Source organism: Pleurodeles waltl, chromosome 8 (genome assembly GCF_031143425.1).
Source record: "Pleurodeles waltl isolate 20211129_DDA chromosome 8, aPleWal1.hap1.20221129, whole genome shotgun sequence".
NCBI classification, from domain to species: Eukaryota; Metazoa; Chordata; class Amphibia; order Caudata; family Salamandridae; genus Pleurodeles; species Pleurodeles waltl.
This window is the reverse complement of record NC_090447.1, coordinates 452,242,936-452,269,067: the sequence shown is the minus strand read 5'-3', so window position 1 is coordinate 452,269,067 and position 26,132 is coordinate 452,242,936. Positions and strand designations below refer to the sequence as shown.

The following is a 26,132-nucleotide window of genomic DNA, read 5'->3' as shown; positions in this document are numbered from 1 at the left end:
CTCCCCCTGACCACGACTGCCTGGAACAAAGGACCCGATGCCTGGACCAAGCACTGCACCCGCAGCCCCCAGGTCCGAAAGGAACCGACCTCCAGTGCAGAAGTGACGATCAGGCAGCCCTCTGCCTAGCCCAGTCGATGGCTGGCCCAAGAAGCCCCCTCCTGTGCCCTGTCTGCATCGCTGGAGTGACCCCCGGGTCCCTCCATGGATTTCCACCGAAAACTCGATGCCTGCTAAGCACACTGCACCCAGCCGCCCCTGTGCCGCTAAGGGTGTGTTTTGTGTGCCTGTTTGTGTCCCCCCCCCAGTGCTCTACAAAACCCTCCTAGTCTGCCCTCAGAAGACGCAGGTACTTTACCTGTTGGCAGACTGGAACCAGAGCACCCCTGTTCTCCATAGGCACCTATGTGTTTTGGGCCCTCCTTTGACCTCTGCACCTGACTGGTCCTGTGTTGCTGGTGCGGCGACTTTGGGGTTGCCTTGGACCCCCAACGGTGGGCTGCCTATGCCCAGGAAACTGAACTTGTAAGTGCTTCACTTACCTCAAACTTAACCTTACTTACTTCCCCCAGGAACTGTTGATTTTTGCACTGTGTCCACTTTTAAAATAGCTTATTGCCATTTTAACCTATACTGTGTGTACTACTGCTTTAATTCAAAGTTCCTTACTTTCCTATGTGGAGTACTTTGCATTTTATGTATTTACTTAAAATCTTGTGGTTCTAAAATAAATTAAGAAAATATGTTTTTCTATATAAAACTATTAGCCTGGAGATAAGCCTTTGAGTGTGTGTCCCTCATTTATTGCCTGTGTGCGTACAACAAATGCTTAATACTACCCTCTGATAAGCCTCCTGCTCGACCACACTACCACAAAATAGAGCATTAGAATTATCTAATTTTGCCACTATCAATCTCTAAGGGGAACCCTTGAGATAGTATATACAGAGCCAACTTCCTACAACAGCCTATTGCCATTTTATGTGCAAGACCTAAAAAGTCATGTTTGGCAGCAATGAAAGAGCCACAGCACAAACTCCTTTTGGCAGTGACCAAAGAAAGGAGGAAAATCTTTTTTCATGTGAACATCCAAAAAAGAAATCAAGCTAGCCGGAAAGGCTGACAATTGAAGAATAATACAGAGTCACAGAAAGATAATCTACAGATCATTTGTTCTTCTGACTGAAGAACACAGATTAGCCCCCGATGACCACAAGTTCCAAAGGATAAGTATTCAAAACAAGGAGCTACATTTAGATTTTAAATAAGGCAGGAATTTCAAACTTGACTAAAGCACGGAGTTAACTTATAAAAATGAGAATTCTAGGAAACAAAAAAAAAGAAAAGAAAAGAAAAACAGACTCTTGAGCTTAGGCATCATTAGAGGGAAAACAGTACAAGTCTGAACATCTGATCCCAGTACGTGCAACAGTAAGAACTGCTTATTTCCAAACTGGAAAAGGAGTTACTTGTTATTGTCCTGAGAAAACTGTAGCAGAACCAGACTCCTAACCACTGGAAAATGTGGACATTTTTAAATAGTTCTAGTTGTAATAGCTTAAACGGTCAGGAACCAAGGGACTAATATAAAAGCTGTTAAGAACCAAAACTCATATGCCAGAGTGGGGCCCAACTGAGATTACGTAACACCTCTTAAACTGTTCTTCTTTTGGTTACTGGTTTAGGGATCTACGAATGTTGGGAAGGTGAGCCCAAGACCACAGTAAATTTCCTTTAATTGCGTGGAAATACTTCAAGTGAAGAATGGTTGCTACCAATCCATCCCCTGGTGTTCAAGGCAAAATATCTACAGTTAGTTCCCAAACATCTGAAAGAGAAGGGAATCAGTGCCATAGTGAAGTTGCATCTTTTTGACAGTAGGGCTCAATTTACAGTGCTTGTCATCCTAGAAGTTACATACACAAGTTCTTTCACAGGGATTATATCCATAATGCTAGTACTATTTCAATAAGCAACCTGATTCTATACTAACCATTAAAAAAAACTGCCTTTCATTTTCCCACCCACCTCATTACTGATCAGCGCAAATCTGACAACTATCTCATTGTGAAGGCCCTTCACCGACTCACACTCCACACCTGCTTACATTTGAAGTCATATATCAGGTCATGGTATCATAAACAACCATTCAAGTAAACCAACTGCCTTGCTGAAAAAGTGTACAGCTGTATACAGCTGTTACTTTATAGGAACTATTCTTCTATATTCATTTCCTTTTGTTGGCCCGTTGATTCGTTACCCTGGCATTACCCTCCACATCTTTTGAACCCTCGCCATTGTTTTGTGCTGTTTCAATGCTTGAATCATGTGCCTGGTTTTAACTAGCTCTTATAATAATCTCTGGTATCTCTCTGCTCCGGATTTTACACTTTTTATCGCTTACTCTCAAACCATTTTTGTACTGAGATGACTTTCCTGAGTTTTTTGGTAGCCCTCTTGCATAGCTTTCTATTGACTTTCCAAGCTCTCTCCCCTTCACATCTTTTGCAGTACTTAATGACTGCCTCATTGCCCCCTTTAGGGTATAGGAGTATTCCCATACTTCAAGTTTTTTCAGTGTTTTGAGCCCTCAGCTGAGCCTTCACTGCATGGTACTCTAGTTGCCTGTAGGACAAGCATCGAGTCCACTTCTTTAAATGCTTTTTTTCGCGTTTTTACAGTCCCTCCCCAGAAATCCCTTTTGCTCTGAAGTCTCAAATTGCACCCATGCCTCCTGCCTAATTAGATTTACAAATTGCATATTTAAATAGACTACACTAAAGATGTTCGAATCCTATGGGCTGGTGATGCTCAGCACACCTTTGTATTGCCAATAAAGGACTTACAGAACTACAATAATAACCCTATCTCACTCCTACCAATCTTACCTGTAAAGCAGGCTCTTTTTCAGACTTTCCGCCTTGAGTAGCCAGACTCAGTTCTTCCAGCTCTTGCAGGATATCATCCTCACTACAAAGAAAACAACAACATGTATAGTTTATTCACTAAAACTACAAGGCAGAAAACTGTACAGGACTTAAAAGATATGAAAGTGAGATTACTCAAAATCTTGCTTCTTCCGCTCCTTCTTCTTTTTGGCTTTTGATTTCTGGGATTCCTGATCCTTTGCAGCACCAGCTCCCTCTATCTCAGCAGCCAAAGCATCAAGGTCGACATCATCCTTGGCACTAGAATCAAAAAAAGATTAAAGCCACATTTGGTAAAGCCAAACATAATCATGGAAGAACATCAAGAATAGGAATGGGAAAACTTTTTTTCTAAAATACAGTTTCATTAGTGGAGCAAATGTGATGTGTGCTGTCATAAGAGAGACTTCACGTCTGATTAATTAGAGCTCCAGGAATGACACATACAGCCATACCCATAAACTAGGAGAGATTCAAGACCAAGGAACAATGAATGTGTTTTGGAGGCAACCATATGACACACTATTATAAGTGTACGAACAGTTACATTAGCAAGATTCAAGTGGTTAGCTGGTGTTTTGTTATGCACAGTTTAATAAGATAGGTGTGGCATCTTAAGTGTGCAAAGTAAAGTATGTGGTATATGGGTGTGCTGTCAATGTAACTTGTAGATGCTCACTTGAAGAGTGATGAGCTGTACGAGTTAAGAGTTCTGAGATAGGAAGGGTTCCACCAAAGACTGAGACAGGGTTCAATAGGTTGAAGTGCCCAAGTGACACGGGGGTGGGTCGGGATATAGTCTACTTCTTGAGGTAACTCCATGCCCATACCTTTGCATCTGTTAGATACAATAACAACTCTCGCTGTATGTGTAGTTTTAAAACCAGATGTGGTGCCAGGCACGGGTATATCTTGGCCACCTTCTTGTTCACCTTGTATATCAATAAACTTGAACAAGTCCTGGTGGACACAGGGGCAACCTGCCCACAGACAGGAGCTCAGTAGCTGCCAGTCCTGCTCTACACAGACGAAGCAGTACTCGTTGAAAAGACTGCTAGGGGTCTACATGCCCTTATAAACACCTTTGCTGGGTTTATGGAGGAGTTGGACCTGACTACCGATGGTAGTCGGTCAAAGCACCACCAAGACACAAACTTTCGAAGTAGGAACACATACCCTATTGAGGGTTAAAGCCTTCGTGTACCTGGGTGTCATGTTGGACGCTAAGTTGCGTTGGAGCTTCCTGCTAACTGTGAAAAAGTCTGAGCTCACCAGGACTGATGCTGCAGTCTGGAGTTTCGCCTTCAGACTGGGCAGGAAGCCAGTAATCATTCTACTGCAAGTCTATCATGCAAAAAGTGTTTAGAAAGCCTCCTATGGGAGCGATCTCCTATCTGGGGCTATATTATGCAGGACTCTTTTCAGGTGGCTGAAAATAAATTCCTAAGGCGTCTTCTCTGTGTCCCCAGAACACGCCCCTTACATAGTTAAAAAAGAATTAGGGATGAACTGTCTTCTTATCAACATAATAGCTCTTCGCCCCCCTCTTACGGTGAGTTGATATTTGAACCAAAGGTGGTCATTCACATAAAGCAGTACTGACTAACTGCTTTTCTCTGGATCACGCACAATGCATGCCATGGCTCAAATAGCTCAAGGTAATCTTACAGAGCCTGGGTAAGGGCGATTTGTTCAACAATCCAGGAAAGACTGTTAGGGCAGATCATGATTGGGTTACGGAAAATTTCTTAAAACAGAGATCAACAGACAGAGAGCATATGGCTCTTCAGAAGGTGTCAAGATGAGGCTATATGTGGTTGAAAGCCACCTAATTCATGGAGAATTGCCTTGCTACCATAAGCTCCATAAGATCGGTATCTGCTGACCAGGTTTAAGCTAAATTTGTTACCCCAGCTGCTACCATCCCCTCTGGGATGGCAGGATGTACCCTTAGTAGCAACCTGCTCTGTGACCAAGTGTTTCCGCAGAACACCATGCATTTTGTTTTGTTCTGCAGATACTTCGACATTCCCATGAAGGCCTATATAGTCCCCCGTTTAAAGGCTCACCAATTTAAACAAGCTTGGCCCACCCTTCTGTTTTTACAATTGCTCGCTAATGGAATTATGTTTGATTTTGCCCGTTTTTTTTAAAAGCCGCTATGAGATTAAGGATCTCTATGAGGGACTCATAGCAGTTATGCACATTTGTTTGGCCGAGCAATTTTTTTTTTTTTTTGTTTGTTTTTTAAAACTGCGGTTTTTAACCGATTGCATGTTTTTATATATGTATGATAACTTGGCTATTATGTGATGCTTTTATGGTTTTTACATTAACCAAATAAAGCGGCTATTAAATTGATTTAAGTTCCCATTCACACAATAGAAGTCATGTTTCAAAGGAAAGGTCAAGAATTAAAAAAACACTGTTGACAGTAATTTATTAATTAAAAAATACCATATTCTTAACATCAAATGGCACTGTGTTTGCAGAAAGATAAATATAAGTATACATCAAACTGGCATCCATCCTTCTATGATTTCACTCAACCTCTGCCAGGGTTTATGCACAAGTGGAGTGTTTGAGTGCAAGAGTGTATGAGAGAGACTACTGAAGATTTATAGTTAATAAACCAGCAATTAGCATATACAGTGGACTTTTCAGGATACAGATTATATCGCAATACAACACGTGACTCAGCAACCTACTCCTAAAAGTTTCAGGAAGCAAGAGAGAACAATCAGGTGCATAACTGGGTTATGGCAACACACTTAAATTGAGATCCAACAAAATGGCATTTTATGGTTGGTTTTAGCTAAATACATTCTAAAATGCAAGTCAATTAATTGAGTAAACTAGTCTAAACACAAACTGATGTGTGTGCTACATACAAACCATTATACAGCTCACACGTGCATATCAATCTCATTTGTGCTTCCAAAATCTTAGCAGTGCTATTAGACATGATTCCAAACTAATCCATAACTGCGCTAGCCCACTGATACTCCAACTACTCAACTACCTAGACCGGGATGCCACACTGATGGCTGCCCGCACCCAACAATCAATCACCCTGCAATCATGCAGGATAATGATCTTTCCTGGCTACACAGCAAGAGTTCAACAGCAGAGGAAAACAGGCATGTAACAGTCAAAGCTAAACTAAAAGCAATGCACGTCACATACATGCATCTATACCCAGCACAAAGCTATCCACAAGGGTAAAACCCATTTCTTTTTCACTGCACAGGAGGCCTGGGCCTGGATTGAGGAAAGACTGCTGCAAACTCGACACTGGGAGATGCAAACAGAGGTACAACCGATAACTGGCAGATGGACCTTCCTCTGCAGAGGAGATAGAGAGCGCGAATGGCTCGGGACCCAGCAAAGGAGCCGGCAGGAAAGAGGACAATTCTTCAACCTACGATGACCAGACTGCTGCCAGTTGGCGTTGGCAGGGGACTGCAGGGGACCAGGCATACATGACTTCTCAATATACCTGGAGGTCGGGAAATGATGATTGCTGATCATTACCTGCGAACAGCTGCTCACTAAGTACGAATGGCACTCCACAGACACCTGACTTGGCCACGTTGGGGACTCCCACAACCTGGTGGGGTTACAGGAGGCTAACCAGAGTGAGGAGCACAAAGCGATCTGCGTCCGAGGCAAGCACACACCCCAGGAGATATGTTTTTGTGTTTGATATTTTTCTTTGTAATATGTTTAGTCTGTTGTGGGAGGTTAGGGAACAGATCAAGAGGTTCCCGGCAGGGCACAATAGGTTGCCTTGATTGAGGACCGACACATTCCTCCCATTCTCTATGACAGGTACTTCAATGCTGGAAGAATGGGCTTGGGGGGAGGGGTGGGAAACAATTGTTTAGTTCACAGTTTTCACACAGAGACACAAAGCACCACAGAGCTGTAGACACCAACACCTGGAACACAAACAGGGTCCTCAACAAAATAAAGCATGGGACTATACTCAGACGGTCCAGCTTGGGATGGACGTCCTCCTATTACAGGAGACCCAACTGAAGGGGAACCACTGCAGATGTCTTCTGTGCTATGCCTTCAGGGTGGCATCCTCTCTGGGTTTCACCATGGGTCAGGAGTTGTGGCCATACTGATCCACGCTCAACTTCTCTTCCTATTAGACTGGGTTCACTATGATGACCTTGGACGATTCCTCTGAGCAGCGGGCTCCCTGTGGGGTTGGAGCTTGCCAGTTGTCTTATATTCGGTCTATGCCCGATTGACCCTCACGCAGTTGATTCTCACTCGTCTTAGCAAGGCGCTCCTTTCTTCCACCACATCTCACAATTATTGGGGGAGACTTTAAGGGGCTGATGGACAAGACCCTCGGGTAGGTCGCTCCCCTGCTCACGCAGCGCCTCCAGTCCCTGACTGCCTTCCTCTCCTGTGAGTGTGCTCCCCCCTTCTTGCCCGTGTACCCCGAGTGCTTGAGCTTGTGCTGGTGCTGACTGAAATCCCTTTTTTCTCCTTGTATCCCATGCGTGTGCCCCCGAGTGACTGAAATTCCCCTTTTCTCTCCTTGTATCCCGTGCGTGTGCCCCCGAGTGCCGTGCGCCGTCCTCCCCTCTCAGCCCCTCCTTTTTAGTAGATTTTAGTAGGCTCTTGTTCCCTTTTCGCCGTCTTGCCGCTTTTCCCGCCGCTCCTACTGCGCTTTTCCCGCCGTTTTTTGCCGTTCTTTTTTGCCGCTCTTTTTTGCCGCTTCCAGCTCCCCTGCCCGCCCACCTCCCGCCTCCCAGCTGACCCCGCCTCCCCACCTACCCCTTAAATGGCGGCCGCTGCGAGGCAGAGGTAGCGACCACTGACCCTCGGGTAGGTCGCTCCCCTGCTCACGCAGCGCCTCCAGTCCCTGACTGCCTTCCTCTCCTGTGAGTGTGCTCCCCCCTTCTTGCCCGTGTACCCCGAGTGCTTGAGCTTGTGCTGGTGCTGACTGAAATCCCTTTTTTCTCCTTGTATCCCATGCGTGTGCCCCCGAGTGACTGAAATTCCCCTTTTCTCTCCTTGTATCCCGTGCGTGTGCCCCCGAGTGCCGTGCGCCATCCTCCCCTCTCAGCCCCTCCTTTTTAGTAGATTTTAGTAGGCTCTTGTTCCCTTTTCGCCGTCTTGCCGCTTTTCCCGCCGCTCCTACCGCGCTTTTCCCGCCGTTTTTTGCCGCTCTTTTTTGCCGCTTCCAGCTCCCCTGCCCGCCCACCTCCCGCCTCCCAGCTGACCCCGCCTCCCCACCTACCCCTTAAATGGCGGCCGCTGCGAGGCAGAGGTAGCGACCACTGACCCTCGGGTAGGTCGCTCCCCTGCTCACGCAGCGCCTCCAGTCCCTGACTGCCTTCCTCTCCTGTGAGTGTGCTCCCCCCTTCTTGCCCGTGTACCCCGAGTGCTTGAGCTTGTGCTGGTGCTGACTGAAATCCCTTTTTTCTCCTTGTATCCCATGCGTGTGCCCCCGAGTGACTGAAATTCCCCTTTTCTCTCCTTGTATCCCGTGCGTGTGCCCCCGAGTGCCGTGCGCCGTCCTCCCCTCTCAGCCCCTCCTTTTTAGTAGATTTTAGTAGGCTCTTGTTGCCTTTTCGCCGTCTTGCCGCTTTTCCCGCCGCTCCTACCGCGCTTTTCCCGCCGTTTTTTGCCGCTCTTTTTTGCCGCTCTTTTTTGCCGCTTCCAGCTCCCCTGCCCGCCCACCTCCCGCCTCCCAGCTGACCCCGCCTCCCCACCTACCCTTTAAATGGCGGCCGCTGCGAGGCCGCGCAGCGGACGCACGCAGCGGACGCACGCAGCGGGCGCGCCGCTGGCACGCCTAAGGCAAGCCCGTCTGCGCCCGTCCGCGCCTGGACCGCGCCTAGTGCCCGAACCCCTGGCCCCCGCGCCCCCCGCTTGACCTATGACTCCGCCACCCTCGCCAACCTCAACCCCGGCCGCGCACCGGGCTGCTACCGCGCCACCCCCAAACGTACCCACGGACCCTTCACCTGCAGCAACTGCCGCTTCACCTGCCTACGGACCCACACCGCCACCACCAAGAAAGACGCCCCCGGAAGCAACCTCGAATGCATCCTGGTCAACACCCGCTCCGTCCACAGGCACGCCATCGAACTGTGGAACCTCATCAACTCAACGAACCCAGACATCGCCTTCCTCACCGAGACCTGGATGAACCCCTCCTCGGCACCCGACATCGCCATAGCCATCCCCGACGGCTACAAAATCATCCGGAGAGACCGCTTCAACCGCACCGGAGGAGGCATCGCCATCGCACACAAAAGCTCCATCAGCATCTCGACCCACACCGACAACTCACTTCCCGACGCCGAACACCTCCACTTCGCGATCCACATCGACCCCAAGACAACCCTAAGAGGAACCCTCATGTACAGACCACCAGGACCCCGCACCAAGTTCAGCGAAGACATCGCAGACTTCGTCAACCCCCACGCACTCTCATCCACCGACTACATCCTCCTAGGAGACCTCAACTTTCACCTGGAGAACCACACCGACAACAACACCACCGCCGTTCTAGACAACCTCGCCAACCTGGGACTGAAACAACTGGTCAACACCCCCACCCACTACGCCGGACACACGCTCGACCCCATCTTCTCCTCAAGCAAACACATCACCTTCAGCCACACCACCGAACTCACATGGTCGGACCACAGCTGCGTCCACTTCAGCTTCAAGAAAACCACCGTGCATCACCACACCCGGCAACCACCAAAAAGATACTGGAACCGAATCACCACAGAACAACTCGCAGCAACGCTCTCCCTGAACCAACCCACCAGCACCAGCAACCCCAACGAGGCCGCCAACAACCTCACCAACTGGATCTCCGACTGCGCCAACCTCCTGGCCCCTCTGAAGACCCAAACCAACACCAACAACCACAAGAAAAACTCCTGGTTCACCACCGAACTCAAAAACTCCAAGAAAGAATGCCGCCTCCGCGAGAAGACATGGCGCCTCAACCCGACAGAGGAAAACCTGACAGCTCTCAAGGACACCACCCGCCAACACCACCAACGCCTCCGCACCGCACGAAAAACAGCCTACCAGAACAGACTTGACAACAACGCCCACAACAGCAAGGAACTATTTGGCATTGTCAAAGAGCTCTCCAACCCGGACGCAGAAACCAACCCCATCCCTCCCTCACAGGACCTCTGCGACTCCCTCGCGACCTTCTTCCACCGTAAGATCGCCGACATCTACAACAGCTTCACGACCACCAACATGAACCCGCCCCCGGAAGCCGCAAACGACATCTCCACCATCCTCGCCTGGAACCCTACCACCACCGAGGAAACCACCCGCGTCATGAACTCGATCCACTCGGGATCACCCTCCGACCCCTGTCCTCACCACATTTACAACAAGGCCGACAACATCATCGCACCCCACCTCCGAGACGTCATCAACGCCTCCCTCACCACTGCTACCTTCCCTGATAGCTGGAAACATGCAGAACTCAACGCCCTCTTAAAGAAACCTACAGCAGACCCCACCGAACTCAAAAACTTCCGGCCTATCTCCCTCCTACCGTTCCCCGCCAAAGTGATTGAGAAAATCGTCAACGCTCAACTCACCGCCGCCCTGGAAACCTCTGACTCCCTCGACTCCACTCAGTTCGGATTCAGGGCCAACCACAGCACCGAAACCGCCCTCATCGCAGCCACGGACGACATCCGAGCCCTGACCGACAACGGTGAAACCGTGGCCCTCATTCTCCTGGATCTCTCTGCAGCCTTCGACACGGTCTGCCACCGCACCCTGATAGACCGCCTCTGCAGCGCCGGCATCAGAGGCAAGGCCCTGGAATGGGTCATCTCCTTCCTCTCCGGAAGGACCCAGAGAGTCCGCCTCCCCCCCTTCAGATCCGCAGCCACGGAGATCATCTGCGGCGTACCCCAAGGATCCTCCCTCAGCCCCACCCTATTCAACGTCTACATGACCCCCCTGGCAAACATCGCACACAAACACGGACTCGACATCATATCCTACGCCGACGACACCCAGCTCATCTTATCCCTCACCAACAACCCCACATCAGCAAGGACCAGACTGCACGACGGCATGAAGGAAGTAGCGACCTGGATGACAGACAGCCGACTGAAACTGAACACAGATAAAACGGAGGTCCTCATCCTCGGCCCTACCCCCTCCGCATGGGACGACTCCTGGTGGCCCCCCGCCCTAGGCAGCACTCCCCAACCGACCAACCACGCACGCAACCTCGGCTTCATCCTGGACTCCTCCCTCTCGATGACCAGACAGGTCAACTCGGTGACCTCAGCGTGCTTCAACACCCTCCGCATGCTTCGCAAGATCTTCCGCTGGATCCCCATCGACACCAGGAAGACCGTCACCCACGCCCTCGTCACCAGCCGCCTGGACTACGGGAACACTCTGTACGCCGGCATCACCACCAAGCTGCAGAGGAAACTTCAACGGATCCAGAACGCCGCAGCACGACTCATCCTGGACATACCTCGCCGCCACCACCACATCTCCGGACACCTGAGAAAACTCCACTGGCTCCCGGTCAACAAGAGGATCACCTTCAGACTCTTCATCCACGCACACAAAGCCCTCTACAACCTCGGACCCAAACTCATCAACTCCCGCGTCTCCTTCTACACCCCTCCGCGCACTCTGCGCTCCACCGGTCAGGCCTTGGCAGCCGTTCCCCGCATCCGCAAAACCACCACCGGAGGAAAATCCTTCTCTTTTCTGGCAGCGAAGACCTGGAACTCCCTGCCCAGTCACCTTCGCGCCATACCCGAACACCTCCCCTTCAGAAGGCAGCTCAAGACCTGGCTCTTCGAGCACTGACCCCCTCCCCCCCAGCGCCTTGAGACCCTTATGGGTGAGTAGCGCGCTTTATAAATGTGATTGATTGATTGATTGATTGATTGATTGGATTGTGCTGGACTGCAACCACGCTCCCAGTGCCCCCCTCAGCCAGCCCCACATATGCTGGCTTCATTCACTACCATATTGGGTTTAAGTGAAATGTGGAGAGGCTACCATCGCAGGGCAGGGAGCAATACATTCCCATTCCGAGTATACAGTACCTTATCCCGCCTGGATTTCTTTCTGGTACCCACAACACACGCCATCAATCTTGGATATACGGATCAATGTGCATGGCCCATCAGTTCACTTCACCCCTCCTTCACCCCCACTCCAATCCAGAACTTTGGGTGTGATGCACAAAATCCTCATGGTGCCTTAGCGCTAACTCAACAACCATTACGGGAGACCAATAGCAAGAGGTCAAACAGTTTTTTTAAATCCAATGAGGGATCAGTGGACTCCGCGGTGACACAGTGGGGGGGACCTCCGGGGATGATAATATCAATCCTAGCGTACTGAAGGAAGGATAAATTCCAGGTGTTCACAGACCATGACCAGGTGGCAAAATTGGAAGAATGTGAGTATTTGGAGCAAGCCACCTCAGAGGTGCTTCACAAGCTTCATATGGACTGCCTGACACTTAAGCAGCTCTAAATGGAGGAAGCTAGGAAGATATGGCAGACCTCTCAAAGCAGACTATGAGAACATCAAAAAAACAGGCTAGCTCCTGCACTGGCCGAGCTAAGCACCTGACAAACACTGTTACATGACAGAAATTGAAGTAGCAGCAGCACCCGCCATGGCACCTGAGACAGCGAAGCCTTTAGCCAAGGACTATGCCGTACTATATACACAAACCCCATATATCCTCTGTGCAAGAGGCTGACGCTTATCTGTCCAATCTCCACTTGCCGTAGACATCAGCAGAATTCGGCTTAGCTCTTGACGACCCACTCACGGCAGAAGAGATTGCATTGCCTATATGCCATCTCCCTAGGGGAATGAGTCCTGCCTCTAACAGCTCCCTGATGGAATTCTTTCCCTGCCAAGCTAATAGTCTCAGCCCTGCTGAAGCTATTCACTAAGACACTGGAAACGGGATGCCATCCCTGATCTGGAGGAATCACTGATAGTGCCAATTCAAATGGTAAAACACAGCCCCCCCCCCCCCCCACCCACTCTCCACTCATCAAATAGGTCTTATATCACGAATTAAGTGTAAAACCAAAATACTGGCATCACACCTCCTCACTGTTGTTCCCAGCTTCCCAAAAGGATCAACGCATCATAATGTCGCCTGTTTACGTAATGCCCTGGCGACCGCGAATCTCCTACAACACCATTTGCAGTGATATTCATAGACTTTAAGAAGGCTTTTAATCAACTCTTGTGTGGCTACTTGCTTGCAGTATTTCAAGACAATGGCTTTGGACTCTGGTTGATGGCTTATATTTGAGTCCTATTCACTAAGCCATAAGCTCCGGGTCAGAGTTGGGGTGGTGTGTCAATATAGTCTGCTCGGAGGCAGGTGTGCACCATTAATCACTGTGGAGACCCTGGCCTGGGTGCTACACATGTATCCACGCTTGCAAGGGCTCTGACGGTTTGACACATGCAAAGAACGGTGTCACTTGAGCTAACTAGGGAACCCGTATACCTTCGGATCGATAGTCATTGATACCCTAGACAAATCAGGACACTATTCTTGACTCTGAGTCAGCTGAGAAAGGACAAGACTATATCCCACTGGATCTTTGGAGCACACAATGGGACAGCCAGAGGGGCTGACAGTCACAACCACTGGCTTCCAATACTCCGGAGTCATTAGGGCTATGGTTACACAAACAAAACAGATAATCTCACATCGTTATTGACAGCCATGGAGGGGAAACTTTTCAGGTGGTCCCCACTGTGGCTCTCATACATGTAATGAGTGGGGCTGGTTAAAATGATGCAAAACAATCAAGCCTACAGCTCTAAAGCGATCATAACACCCTCTTAATCTGACCTTGACTTCTTCACGGGGGGCAGGGCAATGGGTTGCATTCCCTAAGTACTGCAAGTCCACATATGACAGTGGACTAGCAATGGTCAATCTGCTCTCTTACCATAGGGCCAACACCTGCTTATACTGAATGACTGGATTTACGGCAACCCAGCCTATCAAAATCGATTGCTGACATAAGGGTACCTACACCTCACCTACACTACATACGTAGTGGCCAAATGTCTATGAAGGCCCCACATCGTTCACAAAAGTGACAGTGAGGGTTTGGGGGCAGCACTGAGGGACAAAGAAAGTGAGGGGAAGACTAACACAGGTAAAACTCCTGTAGCACAGCACTCTCCTACCTGAGGTTGCATCTCAGGAAAGGTTCTGAGGGTTGGACTCTTTGGGAGTCAAGAATTTGTGAAACGATGTGAGAGGTACAGATGGCAAACCATACAAAGACCTTCAAGAAAAAAAATCAGTGTACACAATTCTATTGTTACTTTCAACTCAGACATGCACTTTTGTTCTACCGCACTATGCTTACAGAGCTACAAGAATGTAACCCTCTGGAGGTGAACCTGACAAAGGGCCCCCTTCCTCACACAACCACATCCCATCCATAAGGGCCCCACCCCCAACAAGAAGAAACTCTGTCAGGCTGAGCAAAGGTCGGCCTGACAGGCACTCTTCTTGTTCAGGTCGGGCCGCCAAGAGCTAGGCATGTGCTAAATGCACAGGCGCCTGACTGCCTGAGCTGAACTTTGCCTGGATGAGGACTTCATAGCCCTGTGGATGTAACCTTCTCACCCTGGCAAAAGTACCTCGAGGACCTATCCTTCGTGACGAGGGTGAGCATCACCGATTGCCTCAAACCTAGGCGCTTCAATTTTATGCTTTGAAGTGCCCATGCGATGAGTGTCAATCCGTGAGCCCTCATCACAAAGTGAGGTGGGGGTTCAGAAATCTCACTGAACCCCATCCCACTCTATGACGACTGAGGGACTGCTGCTTCCCTTATTGATTTATCTAAGATCAGCCAATAGAGGGAAGGCAGCAGTCTCAACCCTACTAGGACCTTTGAAGATTCCCTCCTAGAGAGTTTCAGTGAAAATAAGTTTTATATTGGTGTGGGTATGGGTGTGTGTGTGTGTATGTGTATGCATGCAAGGGTGTGAGTGTGTGTATGTGGCCCTCCCACCCCCTGCCCTGCCAGGTGCCAAATATCTATACTCTATGAATCCCTAGTGCTGCACACATCCAACTCCCTCCTGCGGCTGCACGAACACTGCGAAAATGATTTAGCTGTATTGGATGACACGGAATGGGTGCTGGCCCTAATGGAGTCAAGGGAGGCAGTAGTGAAAACACAATTGTCTCATACAACTTAAATAACTGCACCCTGTATAGCTGACCCCCACCCCATGTGCCTGTGGGGCATGAATTAGAACTCCGACCCCTCGTTGCCTCACTTGTAGCGAAGCAGTGGGAGAATTCCTCAATACTGTGTGGAACTGTTAAGCTTTTCAACCCTTTTGGGATGCAGTAGAGGCCACGCCAAGACACCCCATAGAATTAACATCCAAAACAACTCTTGTACAACTGTGGGTTGAAGAGGGATACACAACGGTAGGGAGGACTTTGCTTGAAACTAGGCCTAGCCAAAGAGATCCTGTACGCCTGTGGCGACAGGCAGGAGTTCCAACTTTGGGCGCTTGTAGAGCTGAAATGGACTTATGCTGTGTGCAAGAGAACCCCAGTATATGAGTCGGGATGCCTGAAATCTATGGGTCTGGGAGCATGGAAATGGTTTGATGAGGAATGAATCACCCATGGACAGGACTCATACCCATGAACTGTAGAATAGTCGAAGCCAGACATCTTCAAAAGGGAGGTATTTTTGATGTAACTGAGTGGTGCACAATTGTATATTGCCAGTGATTTTCTTTTCGTCATTGCGTTGATATCACAATATAGCAAATAAAAAATAAAAGATTACTTAAAAAAATTTAAACACAAAGGAATTAAGTACTATTTATATGCTTTTACAACTGCAATACAAATATAATGTGCATGTTAAGTCGTGTGTCACTCCATGAACCAGGTCACACAGACTAGCCTCATTTTAGAACTAAACTAATATCCTTTATAAGCATTCAATGTTAAAATACCAGGCCAAAGCATGAATATTCCTCGCCTAACACTGTGATCCAAAGTTAAAAAATAAATACTTTTGTGGTTGCATAAAATCTACAATAGCTGGGAGAGTTTTATCCATTTTTTAATTCATACAGTGGATGATATCACAAAATTAACAATCTAGGGGTTGCATTGTTTTAAAAACCATAGTCTGGATTTGTGTAGGGGACCATGAATGTAAGTATTCTATCTTACATTCCAGTCTTTCTAAACTAAACATAAGATTTATTTTAACAATATAGTCCTTCTAAGATACTGCAAACGTTAACAGCTTCAGTGAATCTCTCAGAGTACTATCTGATGCGTGGAGTAAACAGGAGATCAAACAAACTATAATTGCAATTGCTAGAGGAAAGAGCTAGTAGGTGCAAATTCAAGGTGCAAATTCAAGGTGCAACAGCTGGACAGGAATTGCTTGGCTTACTGTAGGTAATTTACAGAGAATCTTCAAGTAATTTCAGGAATGACCGTTTATCAGTAAGAATGCACTTGAATGCTTATCTAAGTGTAGGGGGATTTTTACTTTATAAATTTCGATTAAATGCTTGAAATGTCTCCTTCCAGGAGGAAGAATATAACCTGTGTACTATACATGCATGAGCTGAATTCTTGTTCTCTAGATACAAAAGGTATTTTTTATCTAAATTCTGAGAGAATACTCGGCCCAGATGTGTATATGTTTTGACCATTTCTAGACTAGTTCTTCCTAGATTCCAATAAAAGGGAAAGTAATGTTTCCTTACCTGAAAGGTCAACGCTTCTATTTTGGGAGTGTCGAAAAGTCAATGAAAACAGTATACAGAATTTGTGGCTCTGCTACTACATATTTATCAATCTGTGTTTCAATATTCATGATGTTATATTTAACCGAGTGCCTGGGGGGGCATGGCCAAGATGGCAGACGAGTGAGATGTGTGTTGTGCTCGCTCCGTCCTAAATTTCCGATCCAGCCAGCCTGCATGGCATCACACTTGCGGTAAATCACCCTGATCGGTGCGTATTGGCCGGGAGAAGCTGTGGAACATTAGTGGAGCGAGTGCAGAGGCGAGCTGATCCCTCGAGGTGCCTCACGGACCGAGGCACACAAGGAGAGGAGCGCGGCCCAAGGCAGCATGGCGGCCCTACACCAGCCGCAACTGATACCTGGGGACTCCTCCACGTTCACCAGCCACAAGGCAGTAGTACGACCCTGCAGAGGTGGAAACTGCCAAGCTGTCGACATCTGGAGGGAGTGAGGGCTGAGGGTCTGTCTGTCTGTCCCCACTGTCCCAGCAAGCATTTTGAGCGCCCGAGTTTGCACCCACCTGCGCTGATGTAGATCCTAGAGAACCTGAAGAGGGTTGGAAAACGCGATACACCGCTGGAGTGCTGTTGGGGGAGGGTGGGGTCTTGACCCCCTCAGAGCGGCCTGGCCCATGAGGACAGTGCTCAAAAGCATCTTTGCTAGAGGTGCCTGCAGGTACTGGGGCACGGGATGGCATCACTCGGCCTAGCATCGGATCGCCCCTTCAGGCTGGGAGTGGAGGGCAGTCCCACCCTTGGAGCCCAGGACCAGATACCTGGAGACTGATATCACTGCACTGTTTGGCAGCGAATCATCTGTGGGGGGCCTAGAGAGCTATCACTGTGAGGCCCAGTAACCCTCTCTTGAGCTGGATAATCACAGACTGGGCCAGATCCCCGGCTTCCCCTGCTGTGCGGCGTGAGTGTGCATAACTCGAAAGGCCCAGATCCTGCCTGACTAGATACCTCGTTAATACCCCCAGGAGGCCTGCATCTACTTCTCACCCTGCCTGGGACCATCTAGCTCTAAGGGTCAGATAAGTCAAGCCGAGACTCGTGGAGGTCGTGACCCTTTCCTGGGGTGTGATGGGACGCCCGTGATTGAGTCGCTACAGGGAACTGGGTCTTATAGGACAACCATCTTAGACCCTGCCATGGCCTGAGACACCAACCTCACATGGCACTCTGCCTTCGAGCAGAAGGAACTCAAGCCCCCACCCCCCACTCCACCACGCAGCAAGATCTCAGGCCACCGCAGAGCTGGCTGCTGGCCTCCAGTTCCCCTCCCACTCTCCCAGGTAGGACATTCCTGAGAAACGAGATGCTCTGTTGCAGCTAGACAGGAGTGGGCTCTCTTAATCTCAAAACCAGAGTACCATATGGGCTGGTGACTAACATAGCAGCCTCACCGCTTAATACCCTGCCAGCCATATCAGACCCCCACCTCTTGGTGGTAACTCTCTGGGGCTGGAGGGGGAACTGGTGGACCTCCCCCCCACCTCGACCGGTACTTCACTGACATTGGGAGCTATGGCTACTGGCCAGGGGAAGAAAGGTCATACACTTAAAGAAAAGCTCACTAAGTCAGTGGGCTCATGGAGCAGCGATACAACGCGATCTTAGGAATTGGAGGCAGCAACCGACAACAGGGAGATGGATGCCCCAGTGACCTGTACCTTCTTGGAGGCCCTCTTTGCCTCTCTTTGAGAGGCCATTCAAACTCTTAAGAAGGATCTCTCCAATGAACTTAATGAGTTCTGCCGCGACCTAGAGAACCTGGGCAATAGAGTATCGCCACTAGAAGACCACGAAACTAGCCACAATGAGGAAATCAAGCAACTGCAGCAGAAACACATTGGCCTCTGGGACCAACATCTTGATTTGCAAGCTCACTCTGAAGACTTAGAAAATCGCTCTAGGTGTAATAATACACACATAAAAGGTATACCTATGGGGGCTGAAGGCAAAGATGTTGTCCTGTATGTCACAGAACTCTTTCACTGAATCCTAGGGGCCCCATTAGAGATGGATACTGCTACTGATAGAGCACACAGAGAGGGTCCCGGGAGATCAGATTCAGCACCCTCCGGGAGACATCCTGGCATGCATCTATGAGTTCCCAGTGAAGGAACGCTTTCTCCATGCATCAAAAGATCAACACCCAATACAATTTACTCACTAGAGAACTCCCAGCCGAGCCAGTGAGAGCGAGGCTCAAGCAGACGCCAGCAATGGAGGGGTTCCAGGGCTCCCTCCGAAGGGCTCTGCCTTGGCCCAGAGACTGTAGCCAAGGAACGGCAGGTGGTACTAGAGACAACTCTCCGGAGACACTGGGGATGCAGAAGCGACATGAACCCGGCTGTGATGCATATTTTTACCATTAGAGGCGGGTGGATCAGGCGGAGGGACAGCGACTCAGAGGCTACTGCACACTCTGATTATTTTCTTCAAACTGGGTCCTTGAGCCAGGACTTTGTGTCTAATGGACAATGTTTCACTGGTTATTATGTCTGTTACCTTATTTCTTCCGTTTGTTAATGGGGGAACCTGCAAATGATGGTCTAATTTTTATCAACTCTGCATATCCGTTTCTTGCCCGCCCCACATTTCACATCACAGGACGCCCATGATGACCTGTCCTTTAGCTCTAGATAGTTTTCGATATAGTCATCATTCACCACACCCTCCAAATCCTTACTCTTAAAGTGAAGGGACTGAACAGTCCTGTCAAATGCTGGACCATACTATCCTACCTGGAGCGCACATCTGCCTACTCCAAGAAACACATCTGACTGCAGGCGATTGCTACAGACTGTGCTCATGGGCCTTTCCACATCAGTTCCTTTTATCCAACCCCTCTAAAATGGCAGGAGTGACTATCCTAGTGTCCTGTTTCATTACAGGCAAGAAAGGTCCCATCCAGGCTGAAATCAGAGGTCGCTTGCTAGCTCAGTGACATTGGACAACTAGCCTTTCTCATTGGGGACTGTATACTCTCCTAATGAGGGACAGGAATACTTCCTACGCCACATAGTGGCTGAGGTTATGGCTGCACCAGATCGGCAGGTGCTTCTGGGGGGAAGATTTAAATCTGTTTTTTAACAATGATCTAGACAGATCAGCCCAACGTTATGGAAAAACTGAGGCCTCTCACAGAAAGGCACACTATGGCTGAGAGAGATGGGCTTGGGGACATATGGCTCACCCTACACTCACATACTGTCAACTACACATTTTACTCACATAAGCATAAAACATACGCTAGCACAGAACACTTCTTAGACACCCCAAATATCCAATCTATGTTAGTAGGCTCGGAGATAGAGCCTTGTCCAACCACTCAGCGGTGTCCCTCACCCTGTCCTTTCCAACAATATGGAGTTCATCCCAAGCATAGAGGATGCGGGAAACAGTTCTACATCAACCCACAGTAATTAACCAGATTTACAAAGCGATAGTTGGTTTTCTTGCACTTAATGGCACAACTGAAGTATCTATTTCTAGGCTGTGGGATACTCTAAAACGGTTATCAGGGGTAAATTAACTGCTATTATATCTGCAGCAGACAATAAGTAGCATCGGGACAAGAGTGTACCTGTCCCGTAAAGTTCAGGAACTTGAGGGTATCCATAAACGTACCGGAGCACCCCCCCCCCCCCCTTTCCTGTGTTTGGCACAAATTAGAGGCTACCCGGACACAACCGGCAGACACTGATCTAATCAAAGCAGAATATGCTGCTCTCCACCACTCCTTTTATTTTAGGGGAAACAGATGTGGACGTCTTCTGGCCAATAGGCTATGGCCACTAAGACAGGCAGCTGAAGTTCATTCCATCTTAGAATCAGACGGCACTGAACGCACAGATTCCCCCTTTCGAGACTTCTATCTGGAGCTTTATAAGGGACAAGACCTACCAAGGTAAACCCAGGTCAGTATCTCCAGGGTGCCACTACCCCAAAATTAACGTAGACACAGTCATCCGACTTGGACTGCCCAATCCAGGAGGAGGAGGAGGAGTCCATTTCTATCATTGCTCAGCAGAAATTACTTAAATCGCCAGGTCCTGATAGATTCCCTGTGCTATTTTATTAAACGTTCTGCTCAACTCTTGATCCTCCCCTAACCCGACTGTTTAGCTCCATCAAGGGCCCAGACTCAATTCCGCCCTTCGTGTTGGAGGCGTCCATTGCCGGTACACCAACCGAACAACAGTAGATGTCAAAGTGCCTCTTACTAGTCGATATCATTACTTAAGCTCTCTCTTACCAAATCTCTTTGGCCTAGACCAGGTGGGCTTTATAAGCCATCACCAGTGAGGCGACTACACGAAAATAATTTTGCACAAAATGGCAATGCTCAGCATTCAGACAGAGAAAGAACGCTCTTGGTTGTGGACACCAAGAAAGCTTCTGATCGGTTCCACTGACCCTGCTTAGAGGCTACCCTTAAACTCAGAGAGATTATGGCCATCCAGTCGCAACCCTCCAGGTGAACAGACAGACATCAGCCCTGTCCCCTATCTGTAGAGGCACTCGACAGGGGTGTCCCCTCTAAATTCTGCTCTTTCATTCTACATGGAGTCCTTGGCACAGCGGATACACGACAATCCTGACATCAAGGGAATCACTTTCGGGGGGCACATGATCAGTCTTTAAGCTGATGATGTCCTGGTGGCCCTGGAGGAGCCCTCCACTTCTCTACCAGCATTTTTGAATTAAATGGAGACCTCTGGACAGGTGGCGGGCTTCCGAGTAAATGTGCATGAATCTCCAGCCCTTAACCTGTCTCACACCGGCCTCCCAGGCGGCCCTGGCCCACCACTACCCAATACAATGGGCAACTACTTTCACACCATACCTGGATACACAATTGGTCCTTTCGGCTAAGACTACTGCACCCCTTAATTATAAGAATATAAACCAAAAGATTAAAACAGACCTCGCCAGATGGAGACCATACCGTCTCTCCTAACTTGGTTGAGTGGCCGCTTCGAAAATGTTCATTGTGCCGAAGATCCTATTACTCTCTCAAGCCCTGCCAGTTACACCTCCTGTCGGAACTGTTCAAAGCCCTGCAGCATGATTTAAATTGCTTTGTAGGGGCTGACGCTGCTCCTGCATTCGGAAGGAGAAGAGCTACAGAAAACCGAACAAGGAAGGTCTGAGCATCCCAAATCTTTTACACCATTACCAAAGTGGCACAGTACCAATTCCTCTTTGACTGCTCTCCGGGAGAATCTGAGAACGTTTGACTTTTTATGGACAGATCGGTGGCGGGACAGTCTATTTATCCCTCATTACCAAGCCTCTTCAGACGCCTGGGATCGGGTAAGCATGCGAAGTGGTCTGACCTCATTTCCCTCTCCATTGACACCGATAGTTGGCAACCCAGATTTCACTCCGGGGGTAGATCCAACAGCGTTCCAATACTGGAAAGGAGCAGGGTGCCAATTCACAGGCCATGTGTCCAATGATGAGGGTCCCCTGCTCTTTGAACATCTCGGCTCCAACTGTGATTACATTACTTGCAGATTGGACACTGGCTGATGCCCCCCTCTCAGTATGTCCTGGGGTGCATGATCCCTTACCAATTTTGGAAAGCGTCTGGTGACCAAGACCTCAGATACATGTCTTACCAAGGAACTCTACGCCCTCCTCCGTCAGTTTACCCTACCAGTTAAACTGACAAGCCAGCGGCACTGAGAGTCAGAGCTGGGCCATTCATTGACCCGCAGGGGATGGGAGGACATATCGCATGTGACACACTGCCAGCAACATGGCCAGTACCGAAATTGGCTATCAAAAGAAGGATTCAACAAACCCATCACAATCCAAGAATTTAGAAGAGGTGTATGGGATCCGCCCTTTGGAAGGGCAGACTCACAGACTTCCTATAGCTCTACAACACCCCTATGGAAGTACTGGCCCTTAGACATATGACAATGTATGATGTGGCTTTTGAGGTAGGCTATGTGCCAAACAACCAGTGAAGCCCTGTTTCTTTGCCAAAACCAGATTATGACTTAATAAATAAAACATCTTATAGAACCCTATCTATTCTAAACACAGGCTATACATTTTTAAGTAAAATAATGGCCAATAGACTCCAACTGAATCACCTCATTTCAACCATACACAGCAAAACATTGTTACCCTAGGTCGCAGTTCCTCCTAAACTTAAGACTCCTCTTTCAGATCCTAGAAGAAGCACTCCCAACCACCCTTCCCAGACTGGCCAAGAGCAGTACTGTTAGCCACTGATTTAGAGAAGACCTTTGTTAGTTTGAGGTGGAAATACACATTCAGAATACTGGATTAACTTGGCATAGGAGAAAACATGAGGAAATGAATATCACTCATATGCTAGACTATCAGCTAGAGTTAGGTCCTAGGACCAACACATTTACACCTTCGGCTCCAAGAGAAAGGGTAAAATGTGGGGCATGGCCATGGGAGATGGGGTACACAAAGTATCTTTATATTTCAATGATATATTGCTATATACCATGGATGGAAGTGCAGTCTTAACTGTGACTGCTAGCTCTTTCGAAGATTTTCCAGATATATCAGGCTGAAGGGCAAACTGGGCCTCAACCCTGCACTTCCTGACCCAGCCAAGCCCAGCCCGAATGAGACCTGTGGGGAAGGGATCATTTAATGGAAGCAATTCACCTTCTGTGTGTTTCCTGGGCACAAAAATACATCATTCAGAAGCAGACCGGTGCAAACTTAATCTAGGGGTGGCAGTGCGCTCTCAATAAAGGTTCTGGAGGACAGTCCCACTGCGAGTGCTTTGCCATCTTACACCACCAGCTAAATTATTTCTCAAACCATCTGTTCCTGTAAACAGTGACGTAAAAGTGCGTTAGGGGTCGAGACAAATTACTCAGACAGAATATGGCATGCTGGCAAGCACAGTGCGGTCGGTTGTCAAACTGAAGCTACATACTGACTGGGTGGAATGGGAGCCCCTGCTGTTGTACAATATTACCTAGCTGGCCTGATACTATGGTTTGCTCGTTTGTTAGTGGGGCATAACCTCATCAAAATAAACCCCAGTCCCTCTCAAATCCATGAAGGGATGCTGAATAACTTGTTACTTTGTTTTACAAAGCTACTGCAAGATATCCCGCTTCTCCTTCATAATGCTTTGCGATGCTACAGGAGGGGACTACGATTAACAAAAGCATTGGTACCCTACACCATGTCACTTGACCCAAGTGGATTTCCCTGGGGGGCAAGAATTTCTAATGCCTAGCTCGTCCGATGGACAACTAAACATTAAAGCAGGCACCGAAGAGATCGGGCTGAGGAACTTCGGTACTCACAGCCAATCAAGCTTTAACAAGTCCTATAACCATGGGACACCTCTCACGTCCTGTGGCTGGGAGACTGACCCCTAGACCTGGGTTGGCGGGGGGAAACCTGTGCCCAACCCCAGGAAAATAATTGTATTTTTCATTGATGAGAAAAAAGCCTGGGTCTGGCTGTGCTGCTATTTGCTATAGCACTTGAACTAATGCAGGAATAGCAGTTTGTTCCTGCTTTTCTGCAGAATCCGGCCAATGTATGTATCCATTGATTTGCTGCAAAGAGAGCATAAAAACTCAGCTCTCCAAAGTGTGTGGTAGGTAAAAGAAGGGAGGCTTATCCCAGCCCCTCCGATACTTACTTTGACGGTTTTTTTTGGCCCTACTGTGCGTTTCGTGTCGATTTGACCCCTGTCCTGACTCACTGCTCCTAATATACCAATTCCTACTACCCTGATCCTTTTGGGCATTCTCGTCGTGCGTGTTGGCACACCAGATGCACTCAGTGTGCTCCCCAAGTGCAGCGTTAGCCTCCATATAGGTCACACACAGTGCCGCTTTGCTAAAAAAAAAAACACACTGGTGGGCCTTAACATGCTTTATTCAGAATGCATGTTTCAACCAAACTACACTCTGATGATGTATAAGTCCGCCACTTCAGGGCTGTATGCACCATGATATTACAAAGGGGCAGAGTCAGAAGCATATGGATTGTGGTATCGTGTGTGCGCGCACACGAGGGACCTGAATTCAGCAGCAGTCTCTTGTTCCACGAGCCTTCTTTGCCTGCATCACCTTTGGCACTAAGGAGAGTACTGTGGAGAAGTCTGTGTGTACCAAACCCTTGAAAGCCTTGTCTAAAGGTACTAAGCGCTGTAAATGCAATTACTCTACCAGACCCCGCATTTCTGTGATCATGCTCAGTTACAAAAACACTACAGAGACGCCTTAGTGTACCCGGCATCCTCGTCTCCCACCTTAAGTGCTTTCATCCACTTGTACTGCAGGCAGAACTACGAGAAACGCAGCAATTTCAATATATATATATATATTTGTTCAGTAGCAGGAAAGTAACGTCCATTGGTGCAGCAGGTGCAGTGGCACAGGGGCCGAGAGGCCTGAAGGGCCCACTGAACCTTACCGATAGCTGTATTTGACAGCTGAAACCGTGCCAATGTGACTCATTTTCTTCCTTGCACAACAGCCCAGGAAACATTGGCAAAGCCTCGGTTCAGTAGGCAATGAAATGTGTTCACTGGAAGAAAAAAAATGGAAGACTGCAGGATTTCACCCTTGTCGGTGCACGGAACCACTGAAGGTAAGGCTGGAATCATTTCCATCACACTGATAATTACAGCTGTAATAAATGACGGTCAAAGACTAGGCGGGATCAATACAGAAAAGACTCTGAAAAGTGAGGTCAGGAATGTTTACTTTTTTAAATTTATTTATTGATGTACTTGCTCAGCTTAGTGAGACAGTTTTCTGCCACCTGTATATCTCTGTGCATAATAATTATAAAATCCAATGCAAAGTTATCTACCTGATTGCTGTGAACATAATGACATCTTGCGGCAGCAGCAGAAAAGCTTTCCAAGTAGAGACCCTTGATGACTATCAATAAATAGTTGTTATGAATGATGGTGGCAACACATGCCATCAGTGATTGGGGCGGTACTACATAAAGTCAGTTACCCTTACAGATGTCCCTTCCATTGCAAATTCATACCAAAAACTGCTGTTTTAGGGAAAAATATAATTGGGGTATCAGGTCTACTACCAATGTAGTTATAGTATCTAGAGCCCTGCCAGGGCCTCGGATGCCTTCTTTCTTCCACAAGGCTTAAATGGGGACCTGTTCTTGCTTTGCTTGGTTGTCCTCCCATAACAGTCACATACTGGATTTCATTTAAACATTAACATCCAACCGCCTCACCTACATGGAGTGCTGTTCACTCTCTGCCTACCTACCTCTGCCCTAAGAATACATTAAGTCCACTATGCAGAGGGGTTTTACACCTAATCCCCTTCTTCCCATCATCT

General features: G+C 48.4%; 1 protein-coding gene across 1 annotated transcript in view; it reads right to left on the bottom strand.

The window, feature by feature from the left end:
* EIF5B (eukaryotic translation initiation factor 5B) overlaps positions 1 to 26,132 on the bottom strand; it is a 675,161-nt gene that overhangs the window by 608,377 nt on the left and 40,652 nt on the right. The window contains exons 2-3 of the mRNA XM_069204389.1: positions 3,063 to 3,188; positions 2,889 to 2,970 (exon numbers count right to left, since the gene is read on the bottom strand). Of these exons, the coding sequence (XP_069060490.1) occupies positions 2,889 to 2,970; positions 3,063 to 3,188 (208 nt within the window). The remainder of the gene's footprint in view (positions 1 to 2,888; positions 2,971 to 3,062; positions 3,189 to 26,132) is intronic.